The sequence below is a fragment of the Muntiacus reevesi genome, chromosome X (assembly GCF_963930625.1).
Source record: "Muntiacus reevesi chromosome X, mMunRee1.1, whole genome shotgun sequence".
In the NCBI taxonomy this organism is placed as follows: domain Eukaryota; kingdom Metazoa; phylum Chordata; class Mammalia; order Artiodactyla; family Cervidae; genus Muntiacus; species Muntiacus reevesi.
In genome coordinates, this window is record NC_089271.1 from 19480645 (window position 1) to 19497726 (window position 17082).

The following is a 17082-nucleotide window of genomic DNA, read 5'->3' on the forward strand; positions in this document are numbered from 1 at the left end:
CAAGACCTCATTGCTCTTTAGCTAATAATAAAATTAAATTTCAATGATATATTCAGTTTTAGTTCAGTCATTCAGTCATGTCCGACTCTTTGCGACCCCATAAACCGCAGCACACCAGGCCTCGCTATCCATCACCAACTCCCAGAGTCCACCCACCCAAACCCATGTCCATTGAGTCGGTGATGCTATCCAACCATCTCATCCTCTGTCATCCCCTTCTCCTCATGCCCTCAATCTTTCCCATCATCAGGGTCTTTTCAAATGAGTCAGCTCTCCACATGAGGTGGCCAAAGTATTGGAGTTTCAGCTTCAACATCAGTCCCTCCAATGCACACCCAGGACTGATCTCCTTTAGGATGGACTGGTTGGATCTCCTTGCAGTCCAAGGGACTCTCAAGAGTCTTCTCCAACACCACAGTTCAAAAGCATCAATTCTTCTGTGCTCAGCTTTCTTTATAGTCCAACTCTCACATCCATACATGACCACTGGAAAAACCATAGCCTTGACTAGACGGACCTTTGTTGGCAAAGTAATGTCTCTGCTTTTTAATATGCTGTCTAGGTTGGTCAAAACTTTCCTTCCAAGGAGCAAGCGTCTTTTAATTTCATGGTTGTGATCACCATCCACAGTGATTTTGGCGCCCAGAAAAATAAAGTCAGCCACTGTTTCCATTGTCTCCCCATCTATTTGCCTTGAAGTGATGGGACTAGATGCCATGATCTTAGTTTTTTGAATGTTGAACTTTGAGCCAACTTTTTCACTCTCCTCTTTCACTTTCATCAAGAGGCTCTTTAGTTCTTCTTCACTTTCTGCCATAAGGGTGAGTGGTGTCATCTGCATATCTGAGGTTATTGATATATCTCCCAGCAATCTTGATTCCAGCTTGTGCTTCCTCCAACCCAGCATTTCTCATGATGTACTCTGCATATAAATTAAATAAGCAGGGTGACAATATACAGCCTTGACATACTCCTTTTCCTATTTGGAACCAGTCTGTTGGTCCATGTCCAGTCCTGACTGTTGCTTCCTGACCTGTGTACAGGTTTCTCAAGAGACAGGTCAGGTGGTCTGGTATTCCCATCTCTTTCAGAATTTTCCACAGTTTATTGTGATCCACACAGTCAAAGGCTTTAGCATAGTCAATAAAGCAGAAATAGATGTTTTTCTGGAACTCTCTTGCTATTTCGATGATCCAGTGGATGTTGGCAATTTGATCTCTGGTTCCTCCACTTTTTCTAAAACCAGATTGAACATCTGGAAGTTCATGTTTCACATATTGTTGAAGTCTGGCTTGGAGAATTTTGAGCATTACTTTACTAGCGTGTGAGATGAGTGCAATTGTGTGGTAATATGAGCATTCTTTGGCATTGCCTTTCTTTGGGATTGGAGTAGAAACTGACCTTTTCTAGTCCTGTGCCCACTGCTGAGTTTTCCAAATTTGCTGACATATTGAGTGCAGCACTTTCACAGCATGATCTTTTAGAATATGATATATTAAGAAGTAGTAAATAGGAGGTACTAAATTAAAATTCAGCAATAATTGTTCCTCTGGTGGTATCAACATCATTTCCACCAAAAAAGCACCAACTCAGTCTTTCCTAAGAGTGCTAAGACTTGCCTTGCCAAATTCAACTCCTTTCTTCCTAAAGTCACCTGTAGACTAGATTTTCATTTTGACCTTTTACTAATGATTAGAGTAATTTTTAAAAGGTTATTTGTCATGAGGTTAGCTTCTTACAGTTTATAATTTTCTGCATTATGTGTGTATATACCATGCTACTAAATTCATTTGGTGACATTTTTTTTTCATTTCTGCTCCCTTTTTTACTTCCCAGACATACTTGAGGGGATCATTACACTGTAGGTTTTGTCAAAGTTGGGCTTTAAGTGACTTGTACCTAAAATTAAACCTTAAATTTCCATGGGTGTGATTTTGTCCATTAGAGAAACAACTTTCCTCCCTCTCTCTTCAAGATATTCTCAGTATCTGATGCACAGTCAACACCACTTGGCATAATGATGAAGTATATGAGTCACTTTAGAGACATTCATCTTCTAGTTGACAGGGGAAATAATCTCTTAGGAGAAAATGTTCTCAAAAACAATTTTTTTTCATAAAAATATGTTAAGATTAGATTATTCCCCAATTTAATATTAACTCTATTAGCTAGTTTGGAAGGTTGATTCTCCCTTGCCCTTTCTTATTTGAGAAAATATATGAATCATAATTCAGGATTGACCAGTGAAAAACTGTCAAGTTAGTTGAAAGACTTTGTGATTTGATCATCTGATGCAGTGTAAACAGTAGAGTAATGAACACAGGGCAAGACCCTATGGAACCAAAGATGGAGACTGAAGCAGTGCTCTGCTTCAGGTAGTCCCCTACATTGGCGATAGCAATTCTCCTGAAAAAGAAGAGAACTAAGATTTAATTTTAAATTACTATTGTTCGTGGAAATAAATTTTCAGGATCCAAAACATTGGTTAAAATTGTATATGTAAAAAAAAAAAAAAAATTGTATATGTACTTTTTGCTTTTGGAAAAACCTAATGCCGTTGTACTTAGAGACAGATTTCTATAGTACTACTCAGAGGTTTCCCCTTGGATCGTTAAATATAATAGATATTCATCAAAACTAATATTTGATAGTAAAACTTATTTGACAAGCAAAGTCTATAGCTTTTTCCCTTCTCAAGACAAATTATATCTGATATTATTTCAATATCTCTAAAGGAGCATTTTTTTCTGAGGAAACAGAACAGCAACAGAATTAATAGGACTTTGGTTATCTTAGACCTCTTTATGTTGCAGATATATACAGGCTTGCCCAAGACTTTTCTAGTGAAATAGCATCTTTACTGTGGGAACAGTTTTTACTACAGCAAATTTTAGCTTATTGAAGACTCTATGTGTTAAGAGTAGCAAAAAACAGCACATCTTTTATCTGAGGTTATTCCATATACTCATATGCATTTGAAGATAAATATTTCCAAAAAGGTAAATTATAAGAAATTCAGTTGTAATGTTACTGATATTTGTTTTTTCAGGTGGCTTAACAGAATTAACATGCTGACTGCAGGATATGCTGAAAGAGAGAGGATTAAGCAAGAACAAGGTAAAGAAATACTTTTTTTTATTATTGTTATGTTTTTTCCCTTGCTGTTTTCCTCTACAGTGTTTCATTGCTATCACTTGAGAGAAAATGCAAATGTCAGCCTGTATTGCTTTTTTTTTTCCTCTTTTGTGCACTTCAAAGGAATCCAAACCATAGCATCTTATGGGTAGGATTTAGCAAATCAAACAGGAAATAAACTCAGATTTTTAGAGCAGCAATATGGAGTTTGTTCCTGTTTGTTGCCATCTCCTTTAGTCTATTTCTTATGGAGGAAAAAAAAATCTTAAAAATTAAAAAGCCTAGAATTGGTCCTCTATCGACCCAAGTCTAGGTCCTTAGTGGTTTTTTCTACTTAGTGGTTTCACAGACATTTAAGTGCTTTTTTATGCAGAGAACTCAGATGAATGATTCATTCTTTCATCAAGTATCTCATTTGGTTGTGTTCTTCAGTTCTGTTAGTGTGTTAGCTCTGTGACCATATGGAACTTGCCTTAGTATTGACCTCATATTTATGAAACACAGTATCCTGATGCAGAATTGGAATCTCAACAAAAGTTGTGGTTACCATTCTAAAAGTAGCTTCACTTTTCCCGAAGAATGTTTGCTGTACATCCCTTGGAAGCATAACTAGTTTTCTGAAAACTTTTGAGACATCCTAAAGTTAAAGGAATTCTACAGAATGATACACAAACATACTTATAGTTGTGCCTCCAGTATGCATAGTCTGTGTGTTGATGTGAAGATTCTGAAAACTTTGTTTCCTCACAGAGGAAAAATTTTAAAGCATCTAAAAACTAAAGGTTAGAGATATCTAAAAAAGATAACCAGATCCCAAAACCAATCTGTCAGCAAAGGTTTAGGTCAGGGGTCAGGAAACTTTCTGAGTAAAGAGCCAAACAGTAAATGTCTTAGGCTTTGAAGGCCTTAAGATTTCTTTGAAGCTGTTCAACTCTGCTACAAAGACATGAAAAGAAGTGGTTATACTTCCATAAAGCTGGACAATGAGATTGAATTTCATAATATTTTTCACATTTTGAAACTTCTTTTTATTTTTTTTTAATCCAATTAAAATGTAAAAGCCATTCTTGATCCACAGGCTGTATAAAAACAGGCCAAGTGCCTTATTTGGCCTGCAGACTATAGTTGACCAACCCCTGGTTTAGAGCCATAGGATAAGAGAATGGAGGTGAAGAGTAAGGAGATAGTGCAGGAAGATGTCCAAGAAATAGCAAAACATGATTACTGTCAATGGGAATTTATCATCTTGTAGAGAATTTCAAAAATATACACTTGAAATTGCCTAAGAAAAATTAAAGAGTGACATAAAGTAAATGAGTACTAATTTTTGCACAACATGCAACTGATTTTTAAAATTGCTTAAGTGGATGCAAAATTTTTTTTCAAATCCTGAAGAGGGGGCAGGATTAACGAGGATATACTTGGAGAAAGTAATCAGTGAGCCTGATGTAAAATGTTAGCGCCAAAGAGGCTTTATTAGTATTGAAATGTTTCTGGCATCACCGACTCAGTGGACATGAGTTTGAGCAAACTCTGGGAGACAGTGAAGAACAGGGAAGCCTGACATGCTACAGTCCATGGGGTCGCAAAGAGTCAGACACAATTGAGTGACTGAACAACAACAAAGTGTTTCTAAGTGAGGCCTTCATCTAGCACTCTAATTGTATTATGGTGAAATAGGCATTCATCCTGTCTGAAATTACATTGAATTGTAGTAGAAAAGATACTCTTAGTAAAATACAGAAAGTGAGACATGGAAAAGTACAAACCAAATTCCGTGGGAATGAGGCTGGAGAGATTTCTTCCAGGAAGAAAGTGGGAAAGACATTATGTGGACTCGTAATCTGAACTGGTTCTCACAGGATGAGAAGTAATAAAATAAAACATTTCTGAGAGTGGAAGTAGTATGGGAACTTCCACAAATAACATGGAAGCCATCTCCATCAAATCACTGTGCACAGGCTATGAAGTGTCAAGCCAAGACTATGAAGTGTCAGGCCAGTAATTAAGTCACATTTCTTCATTGTTAAACATTTATTCCCCACTTAGTTCTTCTACTTAATTTATGGGCCTACAGTTATAGTAAGAGAACTAAATACACACACACACACCCCTTCCTTTTCAAATTACTTTAAAAAGGCATGAAAACTGTTCTTTAAAAGTGCATGTAGATTTGTTTCTCCATTTTTTAAGATGCAAGAATTACAAGTGTGAGCAATGTGCTGATAGGAAAATGAATCTTGAAAAAGTCAATTTGCATGAATAAGGAAACTTGGATTTTCAGGCTTAACTTCTGTATTTTGTCACTTGACATTGCTTTGAAGCTGAGCATGGCCTTGATTTTAGTGGATTTCCTTTGTACTTGATATTATATAATCAAAATTCATTATGGATGAAAGAACTGGTAAGTCACATTGCACATGCAGGTTCCAAAAAATACTAATTCCATGGATTCATGCTGCCATAGTCTGTCATGTGAGTATTTTAGTGCCTACTAGAATATGGTAGATAATCATATGTAGAAGCTAAAAGTTACATTTCAATTCTCTACAACCAGAATCTCTGAGATAATTTAGATTTCCCCCTAGAGTATACATTCATCAGGTGCTCTAACATGGATCAGAAGCATATTAGACTTCCTACCTTGTATGGGATTAGGTCTCACAGTATCCTGTACAGTCAACTGCTGCATGCACGTGTCTATGCCACACTTCTATAGAATTGTTTGACATCTGAGTACCATTCTCAGCACTGAAGTTAAACCTGAAACAAAATAAAGCTCTTTGAGAATTGGGAATATTTCAGAAAGATGCAAAGGAATAACTGCCAAACAGTGTTTCTATTTAAATACTCAGTAGCTTAGAAGTGACTCTCTCATTGACTTAAATAAAAGTTTAGTGAATTGCTGTCTTTAACTACAGCAGTACAAAGGATATGAGGATCTTTTTCATTATGCATTATTTCACGTAGAGAAAACAGGGTTACATTGAATTTTGCCAAGATCATAATTTGGCTAATTGTCTGCTAATCCTTTTTCTGTATTTTTCCAGCTCAGATCAAACATTCATGACACATTATTTTTAATCACATGTAAGGTCTTTGTAAAGCTTTAATTACATAAAAATGAATAAAATTCATTGTGTTTCTTTGATAGTTCTAGATGAAAAAGTCAAGTTTTTTCGGATTATCCTTTGTATCAACATGAGAAGTGGAAATTTTCCTCTTCTATTGATGGCACTGTTTATTCGTGATTAGTTGCTTGTTAAATTGAATATCACTGCAAGAGACATTAAAAAGTATCCATTCATTCCGTGCTAAATAGAGAGCTAAGAAAAATAAATTAATTTGCTCTTAGAATGAAAATCAGACTGGTTTCAGCCTCTGGGTAGCAGTGTCCTGGTAATTTTCCACACAAACCGAAAAAGGCCTGAATTTTCTGTATGCTCTTCCCTGGCATTACTCTCTCAGAGACACATGGCTTAGTGTATGAAATGAAGTACATTTACAAAGTGGTATTTCAACCTCTTCTTAGACAACCCATGACAAATTTGGTTTGATGGTGCTTTGTTTTTAGTAAACCAAGAATTACATCAAATTTCTAACTAGAATTTTTCCTCATTTATCAAGGAAGGAGGGGTTAGGTCGGGGAGTAGAGAGAGAATCTCCTAAATCTGTCACTTGTAGTGTTAGTCATAGAGATCTTGAGAAAATAGTTATCCTCTCCTTCTCAGTGTGCTGATTGGGCCATTTCAGGTGCTGACTCCTTGAGACCCAAAGTCTCAGTGCAAAGGTGAAGGGAAAACCTAGCACAGTCATAGTTTCTGGAAATAGTGGGAAGGGTAAGAGCAGGGTGATCTTGGCAGGCCTACTGCTTGGGAGAAGGAGGAGGGATGCTTAGTACCTCTCCCTCCAGCAATAATTTCCCAGTAGTATTCAAGCTCCCACAAAACTACCCAACCAAGGCCCCAGAGCTCCAGAATTCACTTTTCATTGCTGGAAATTCCTACAAGAAAAAAAATTTAGGGCTGAGAAGATGGGAACACCAGGCCTTTATTTCTGTGTGATCTGGGACAGACTGTCCTAGTGTGCTGCCTGAAAATCCACCAGTATTAGGAATCCTAATGTTTTTTGGTGCTTTCAAGGTGTAAGGCACTTAAATATGTGCTGCCTTACTACCCCACTCATACAACTCTGAAAGGTGGTGTTTATTAGCTCTGTTTTACGGATAACAAAACAGACTCAGAGAGATTAAGTCACCATCACAAGAGCACAGAAATGGCAGTTGGTACAGCCAAACATTGAAGCTGCATCTGCACAAATGTCTAGTCCGTGCTTTTCCCACTAGCGTTTACTGGGTCCGTTTCTGGGCAACTACATCAATTCATATTTGGGAGGAAACTTAGTATGCTTCCCATCACCAGTGTGACCCAATGTAAAAACCAGATATCAAATTTAGGTTAACTAGTCTTTGCTTTTCTTTTACTCAAAGGAGATAATTAAAGCAGGAATAAGATTTTCAGAGACTTTGTCTCTATTGCTAAAGAATTTTGACCAAATTCTTTAGCAGGGAGGACAGCGGCTTGATAAATCATGAATATATGTCACATTAAACTCTCTCTTTAATATGTCACAGTAAACTAAGTCATACGAAAAAGTCCTTAACCCTTCAAGGTTTAGAACAAGACAATTTCTTAGTTCAAACCCCAGTTTTACTACTTTCTATTTGGCATATAACAAGTTCTCAGTAAATGTTAATTGTACTTATTAATCAGCACCACAAGGAAAATGTATGAAAATATTACAATATAGGAATTCCTAGATGGAAAAAGGTACCTATAAAAATATGTGCCATGATTTTTCACCTACATCTAAGCCTTCTAGTGGTTCTTTTGTGGTGGAGCTTTTCATAAGAATAAGGAACCTTTTGTTTGGCTGCCTTTTATCATTTGAAATTCACATGGATGATACTTCTAGATTTTTCCTTGTAAACGCAAAAAATTAACCCAGCAGTTATAAGGTGGTTGAAATATTGGTAGAACAGATCTGATGATTGGCCTTTGTGCTATATTTTACTCGGCTAATGTACCTCAGTTTTTCCTCTTCCCTCTTGCCTGAGGTCTGCCAAGACATTTTGTCTAGCGGCTTACATTTTCTACCCTTTTAAGTAGTTCTAGAAGTTTGGAGCTTACAGCCCACATCAGCAGATTTGCCCTTTTGCGTTTGGCAAGAATCAAGGTTTGCCATGTGTTTCCAAGTAGAGGTGGGAGTATGGTGTTATAGAGACTCGTGTCAGCATGACTCTGGAAACAGCGATTGTTAGATAACCAGTGAACTGAAGCCAGAGAAGAGAATTGAGAACATTATTTTGGGAGCTGTTTATATCTGTAGAGATCTCCAGCAATGTATGCATTTCTTCTTTGAGTGTTCATCTTTAAGATAAAATGATACACCTTTAAGAAACATCATGTAACATCATTCATTCTTTGAAGTTTCAAGTAGTTTGGTCTGGATTATACCCTAAACCTGATTTGACTTATGCATTGTCTTTTTCGTAACTCCTTAAAACTGCAGCTCTGTGTAATTGCTTGCTTTAAAGGGAGGTGGGAATTGGGTGATTGTACTCTTTCTTTCTTCTCAAATCCCAACTGAAACTAAAAGTTGGTGGACCTGGAGTAGCCAGTGCTGGGGAGCAGTGTGTAGAAGTGGAATTTAAACTTCCTTTTGTTAGCTGGTAGCTGCGTGTTACTGAAACTATGGCTAGACGCTTTTAATGGAATATTGATGTATCCATATGTGTGAATTTTCAGATTACTGGAGTGAGAGTGACAAGGAAGAAGCAGATACTCCATCAACACCTAAACAGGACAGCCCCCCACCCCCCTACGATACATACCCACGGCCTCCCTCTGTAAGTTGCTAGTAGTAATGTACTCAATATAGTATTGGATTCTTTGATCTGAAACATCCTTTTTTTATGTTGAAAAACATTGTGTGGTGAATTACTTGGCAGACCTTGGGTTTTTCAGGGGGAAAGAAAACAGGGAGCCTAAAAGCAATAAGGAAGAAACTTTAAGTATACAAAGAATATTTAATCAGGAGAAGCAGTCACCACAGATTCCACACTTATAAATATCTTACCAGTTTTATTAAGAAAACATACCATTTGTGTCAGAGTAGCCTTCATGAAATATCAACAAAAAAAAGTTTTTGTGGAAAAAGATATGTAAATTGACCTTATCTGTTCTACAGTAACAAAGTTCATTCCTATGTTCTTTAGAAACAATAGTAAAAATTGATATTATATCTGTATTGAACATGTTTTGGTAGGTAGCTTTTCAGATAGCTATGGGATCTGGGTTAATGTCTATGTGTTTATGTGGTACCCTTCTTAAGACTTCTTAAACTTATGTAAATCATTCTGTATATAGACTGTACCTTGATTTTTATAACTGTCCCTGTTTGTTTTATGCTCATCAGAATTATTGAAAGAGTCTCAATACTGTCCCATGTTAAATACTGTACATTGCATGGTCACAGTATGTAAGAGTGCATTCTCCCTATCTTGGGACTGAGTCTTCCACATAGGAAATGGAAACTGGATTTAGGTGACAATAGCAGCCAACCTAATTCTACTTCTGTGTTACTCCAGGGGATTTTTAACAAGAAAGGTGCTATGCAAGAGGTTGATATAATTCGAGGCCACTTCTCAACCTTGGCTATGCATAAGGATCATCTCTAGAATGTTTTAGAAATGCAGATACTCAGGCCTAATCCAGAGATACTCACTCAGCATATTTGGGACTGCAAACAGCTCACTGGGCTGGACTATGAACTTTTTGAGAACAGGGACTCCATTCTATTCACCTATTCATCCCCGTGGCCTAACACAGCACTGGTACTTATTTATTCAGTGCTCAGTGAATATTTCTGAAATAAATAAATGGAATAAATGGATAAATATTTTGGCTAATGACTGAAAGGGAAGTCACATTTTTAATTGAAATGTTTGATGATAGTGTTCCTTACCTAAGGGAAAAAGAAGAAAAGTAGAAAAAATGCAGAGTTGTATACACGTGTCCGTATACACATTTCCTTAATAAATGCTGCAGTGCAACAGAATGCCAGGTTGAACTAAACAAATGAAATAATGAAGTCAGTAACAAGATACAGTTTGTATCATATTTTCCCTCTTTCCCTAAAAAGTCAGGATCTGAATATTCTTTTAAAATATCTGTAGGGACTTCCCTGGTGGTCCAGTGGTTAAAACTCCACACTTCCAATGTAGGAGGCATGGGTTCCATCCCTGCTCAGGGAACTAAGATCCTACATGCTGCATGGCACAGCCAAAAGATAAAAATAAATAAACCTTTAAACATAAATATTTGTAAACACGAAAGAAAGGGAAACTGCTTGACCAAACTGTTCTTTAATGATAGCAACTTGTGAATTTCAAGAAGGAAACTACCCACATTGTTATAACACGTGGGAGGGTAAACTGCCCACAGAAGATCCCACTGAGCTCCTTTACCGAAAGGGGTGGATGTACTTTCACCTTAGTCAGGCTTTTCCTGGCCACAACTTCAGCCTCAGTCGTAATGACCGCATTGAACACCCCTGGCTCCGCCTGCCAGGAAGGGCCTGGGCTGGTCTGTTAGCCCGCAGAGGTGGCGTCCGGCTTCTCCCAGTAGGGCGCCTGCAGGCCTTTTACAGCTTCACTTGGCGCCAGACCTTCTTGGTTGTGCTTTGATAGGTTCCCAAGCTTTAAATTCCACTGGTAAAAACATCCCACTTCTCTTTTGTGTCTGTGTACTCTGAAGGCTGTGCTCAAGGCAGATGCTAATCCCCATCAGGGTGTAATCTTATCCTTTCTACATTTTAACTCTCTAGAGTGTGCCACAGAACTGACAAGACCATAAGAAAACTTTTCCTTGGCTCCATAGGAGCAGACCGTCACCTTTGAAGAAGAGGAAGGGTTGTGTCTCATTAGAGAGAAGCACCTTGTTTTTACATCCAAAAGCTGTTCTTGCTCTCATCCCCAAACTCTCTAAAATCTGGAAATATGAATTTGGCAACAATTCTTCAGGATTTTTAACACACAGAGATTTTAAAACTTGGGGTTTGTTTTTTAGTTGCTGAATATTTCTTACATAGGCACTCACATTCCCTTATACTTTGATTGTGGTGAAACTTTGCACTAATATGTCACATTTTACACGAGAGCCCAGCAGAGCTGTATTTCAATACACCCATGTCTCAGTCTGAAAATTTCAGCTGGGGCCTACCTTTGAAGTACGTGAAAAGGTGAGTAGTCATTCACTCAAAGAGTAAATAGTGCCTGCTGGGAATCAGAGTGTTCCTTGGTGATTAGAGTGGTCTGTTACTTCTGGGAGACTGATCGGAGTCTCCTCTCCACAGATGAGCTGTGCCAGTCCTTACGTGGAGGCGAAACACAGCCGGCTGTCCTCCACGGAGACCTCCCAGTCGCAGTCCTCGCACGAGGAGTTTCGCCAGGAAGTGACTGGGAGCAGCGTGGTGTCCCCCATCCGCAAGACGGCCAGTCAGCGGCGCTCCTGGCAGGATTTAATCGAGACGCCCCTGACAAGCTCAGGCTTACACTATCTTCAGACTCTGCCCCTGGAGGACTCTGTCTTCTCTGACTCGGCGGCCATCTCCCCCGAGCACAGGCGGCAGTCCACCCTGCCGACGCAGAAGTGCCACCTTCAGGATCACTATGGGCCGTACCCCTTAGCTGAGAGCGAGCGGCTGCAAGTGTTAAATGGAAACGGGGGCAAGCCTCGAAGTTTCACTCTGCCACGAGATAGCGGGTTCAACCACTGCTGTCTGAATGCGCCGGTTAGTGCCTGTGACCCGCAGGATGACGTGCAGCCCACAGAGGTGGAGGAAGAGGAGGAGGAGGAGGAGGAGGAGGAAGGGGAGGCAGCAGGGGAAAACATAGGAGACAAAAGTAAGTATGTCGATGGAGATTCTTAGCCTGTACACCCAGATTCCTAACCTTTTCAAACTTCTTATTTTAAGAAAACAGAATTTTGTTTCCCCTTTTTCTTAAAATAACGGTCTTGCTGCATAGGAAGTTAGGTATCCCTTGGTGTCTTACCTTCAGAACTTGAATAACTTGGGGGGAAAAAAGATGAGTAGTGAAGCCTATATCTCAGGACACTCACAGCTAGAAGAAATAATTTATTTTCTCCAGTTACTCATTTGCCTTTTGAGGTTGATGGCATTCGTTTTTCTTCCTCCTCTTATCTACTTACTTTCTTCCCACTCACACGCATCATCCCTTTGGTCCACAGTTGTTGCCCTCTGAGTTTGGGTTAAGAAGCTATAAATGCTTCAAGCAGGCGTTAGCAGGACCTTGGTTGAATAAGTAAGTAAATACACAAAAAATATACACACTCATACCTATACATATACATACATACATATGTAACTTCCCTTTTCACTATTAGAAGATTGAAAGGAAAAATCCAAAAGAATTGTTTGAAGCAGAAATTTTACATAGCATTTCTGTCAACTCCAAACAGCAGAATCTGTTTCTAGAAACCAATTTGCCAAAAGCATCCATGTACTTGCCTGGTATGTATGTTGATTGCAGAGCTCAATGTATGTGAATCAACTCCTGAGAGAGAAAAGTCATTTAAGCAACCCTCTGTCTTATTGGCATTAAAAATTCCACAACCCAGGTTCAGTTCCTGGTCCGGGAAATGAGATCCTACAAGCCGCCTTATGTGCCCCCCCCCAAAAAAAAAGTAGGTAAATAAATTAATATGTTTACTAGTTACCAAGACTTGAATGTAAAATACCGAAGAAATAATATAAAATCTCTTTATTTGAAATGAAATATTAAATAAATAAATAAATGAAATATGGGCCAGTTAGTGCAGATGACCCAAGCCAGTGTTGATGAAACCACAGTTATTGTTTTAATCCCATGAGGGCATTAGACTTCTCTTTTTAAAGGATACCGACAGACTGTGTCCTTCAGCCCATTTCATGACGTATATGAGACTTTGATTAAAGGATATATTAGTGTAAGATCATCACAACTGGAAAAACAACTCAAAGCTCACAGGTTTCCAATAGGTCAGGAACCTCATATCAATTTCAAGTTTGGCTTATTTAAAATGAGGGTTACGTTGGAGATTATTGACAAGAAAATTTAGTGGACCTCTTCTACTATCAAAATATGAGTTGCTTACAATAAAATTCACATGTTAAAGCAGTTTCCATATAAAGTATGTTGTAGTCATAATCTCCATGAGGACCATTATAAAAGGTATACTGTTGGTTCAGGAAAGTTGATTACCTGCCAAGCTCTCATAATGACATTCACATCTATTAGAAATTATAGAAGAGTCTTGTGGAAGAAAGATCTAGGAACCGTGTTAGGCCTCTGTAGGAGTTCTGGCAAGCACGGTCATACATTTTTAATGGTAGGATGATTAATGAGTTGTTTTCTAAAACTTAACTAAAGATAAGTTAGAAACCTCATTTTGACTATTGTCTGGGTACTGCATAACTGCTGCAGCTAAGTATGGGAGGTTTATTCAGTATTTTACAAATCATTAGGGAAAATACTTCATCTCTGCCATTTTCAAATAAATTGTGTTGAAATTAGGCACAGCCCTCTGAAATAGAGAATCCTGTTCACAACACATTCCTTCATTGCCATACATAGAAGTCTTTGAAGCTGTCTTTTTCTGTTAAGCTAGATACTTAGCACTTGCTCCTGGTCATTGTGTAGGGAGGACTAGAATGGAGAATATGTGTCCTAGGACCTGAAAGGCAAAGCTAGGCCTTTGCTTGCCCTTCCTTCAGGCTCCACTAGGCTACAGAGCATCTCTAGTTAGATGGTGTTGGATTATTTTTTCTTCTATTGTCAGTTTTTTGCTGTTTTGTTGATTGAATGTATTTTTAAGCCATACAGATGCACTCCAAGTGGATGGGTTTTTTCTTCAGGTTCCCAGGTGGGTCAAGTAGGCAGTTACTCAGTACTTTCCATCTTTTTCAGCAGGCTTTCTCTTTGTGGAATGATTGCAATAAGGGAGAACAGCCCTAGGAAATGTGTAGGTACACTTGGTATTGCGTATGTTGCCTTTACAGTTTAATATGGTGGGGCAGCTTGGGCTATTGCATTCGGGTCTGTTTCACCAAAGGTGGCTGTGCAATGTCTTGCAAAGCCCCATCTATTTCTGGGTATTTTTCTGTAAATCTTGCCACTTGATGTCTCAGTGTCCTTTAAACCATTCTCATCAGGGCAGTACGCTTCATGCTTGCCTAGAAGATTAATGATGGTTTTTCTGCATTACTGTTTCTAATATTGAGAAGCGTACGATTTGATGAACACTTCATTTGGGAAACATCAGCTATAAACAATCAGTGTTTTCAAAAGAATCTTTAATGTCTAGTTAAAGGGAGTGTCTTATTCATGACTGCTCTAAGTTGGCCATTAGGAGTAAGTATTTTAGGCTGCTTATTCAAATCAGGCTGCTTGGTGTTATGTCAACAGAGTCAAAATTATACACGGGAAAGAAACTGTGGCCATCCCATCAGCCTCAGACTTATAGCCCTCCACACGGAGCGCTCACGATGCTACCACTCGGGTCAGCAGGCTACCGTGCTTGTTAGAATCAAAGGCTAGCAGCAGTGTATTACTAACTGTCCTGCTCAAGGCCACCATGCGTGTGACCTACTAAAGTGAATTTGCACTAATCGAGTACAGACCTGCAGAGGAAGTAAGTTTCATGTCTCTAGCTTCAAACTTTTTTCTCAGTCTGCCAAGAAATTAAAAATAGGAAATATCAGGCAAGTGAACAGAAGGAACCATGGGAGAAAATGTTAAAATACAGCCTATCTTCAGCTTTAAAGATTAAGAATTATGTCACCACAACCTAGATGGGTGGGATGAGGTGGGAAGTGGGAGGGAGGCGACATACATATACCTGTAGTTGATTCATGTTGATGTATGGCAGAAACCAACACAACACTGTAAAGGTACTATCCTTCAATTAAAAATAAATAAACTCTTACAAAAGAATTATGTCATCAACCAAACCCCTTTCATGATCTATATCATATAGTGCTTACGAGTTTACAGAGCAATTTAAGAAGCAAGATATACCTACATCTGTTACCTGAATGGTTTTTTTCATTTTCTTTGTACATGTAGAATTTGGCCCTGCTTGGGAGGTGTAAATTTAGTCTCCTTTGGAGCATACATCTTAGAGCATACTTCAATCTATGTTCTCATGGTTGAACTACCTTTTGTCTTATTTTGAAATTCAGTTCTTTAACTGAGTCACACTGTGATTTTTCTCAGGTTGAACTCATTTTAGTCTAAATGGATGGTACTAAAAGTACACAGATGAGACCTGTCTTATTTTCCTTTGACTGAAAAGTCAGCTTGCATATTAATTATCCTGACCTACTTCACTGGCATTTGGGAGAAGACAACTAATTTCCTATTATCCCAATTAGCACTTTGGAATCTTACTGAGGTGTAGGCCTTATAATACCTCAGTGAAATTAAGTTATAAATTATGTCAGCCTATGCAGCTTTCAAGGACTATTAATCATAAAATTGTGAGACAAAATACAAAGATATAATATTCTTTATTCAGAAATCATCTGCCGTAACACTAAAATATGGTTTTGGTTAATACAGCTTGAGTCTGCTTCTAATAGCTCTCTTCCCCTTGCCATACTGTGTAGTTTAGTTTAGTTTAGTAGGTTTTTGAAAGCTTTATCCCTTAATCCTGCTGATTTCCCTCTTGGCAGTTAAAAGAGCACTCTTTATCAGCCATATATTTTTGGTGCCTCCAGGTACTCAATGAAGTTATAATGAGCTCTTTTTCATTGTCCTAGAGATAACCTATCAGCATTCATATTTACACATTTATTAGTTTGGTCTTAGGAATCTAAAGCAAAACCTAGGATTTTTTGTGGTTTTTTTTTCTTAGCAGGGATGAGAGTTGTGATGGATAAAATGTTACCTACTAGCTACAATACCTATCAGGTTATCTGGCTAGGATATTTACTGATGCTTTCAAAATGAGATCTGCCAAGAAGTGTGCTTTAAAGTTGCTGTTTTTTTTTTTTTCTAACAGCCATTGCACACCATCGGTAACTTAAGAGCTGTACAAAATGTGCAGCTCAGTGCCTCAATATCTTAAATAATCTAGGCAGAGAGGCTAGATAATGACTACTAATATCATGCAGAAGAAGATAGATTAATCCTCTTCAATCATTTTGAGAGTCCTGAAGTAATTTCCTGAAGAGTTTCTAAATGCTATGAATTTTATTTTTAAGAACATTCAGGTAAGAAGTATATGGACAAGGGGAAGATATTCTCAGAATAGGAAATTGTGTTAAAAGGAAAAAAAGGAGCAAGTTGAAAATAAAAACGTTGCAGTACATTTTACTGGTTTATTTATTGTCAAGATAAATTATGCTCAAGCACAAAGAGTTTGGGAGAGCATGATCATCAATAATAAATTACAGTTCAGGTCTAAAGGGAATAGATGGAAAAGATATACAAGCAATGTGAATAAAAAGACATGTACCAAAAAGTCAGAGAAAGAATAGTAGAGAACCTTAGAAATGTCACTTTTGTGAAGTTCAAGGGCACCATTCTTGGCTGGTTATGTAACACATAGATATTGAAAAAACAAAAACGGGACTTCCCTGGTGGTCCAGTGGTTAAGAATCTGCCTTCTAACACAGGGGAGGTGGGTTCGATCCCTGATCAGGGAACTAAGATCCCACATGCTCCAACGAAGATCTGACACAGCCATAAATAAATAAATATTAAAAACAAAAGAAAACTCTAGAAAGCAGAAGCAAATATTCTCTTAATACTGTACTATCTGATTTTGAAGAAAGACTGTTAGGGAGACATAAACACTAAAGATTGGATATAAAGTAGAATGT

The 17082-nt window shown here is 38.1% G+C and overlaps 1 protein-coding gene across 4 annotated transcripts in view; it reads left to right on the top strand.

The window, feature by feature from the left end:
- The window catches only part of CNKSR2 (connector enhancer of kinase suppressor of Ras 2), a 263683-nt gene that overhangs the window by 206886 nt on the left and 39715 nt on the right, over positions 1–17082 (top strand). For all 4 annotated transcript variants that reach the window (XM_065916516.1, XM_065916517.1, XM_065916518.1 and 1 more), the window contains 3 exons: positions 3050–3117; positions 8943–9043; positions 11551–12100. In XM_065916516.1, coding sequence (XP_065772588.1) covers positions 3050–3117; positions 8943–9043; positions 11551–12100 — 719 coding nt within the window. The remainder of the gene's footprint in view (positions 1–3049; positions 3118–8942; positions 9044–11550; positions 12101–17082) is intronic.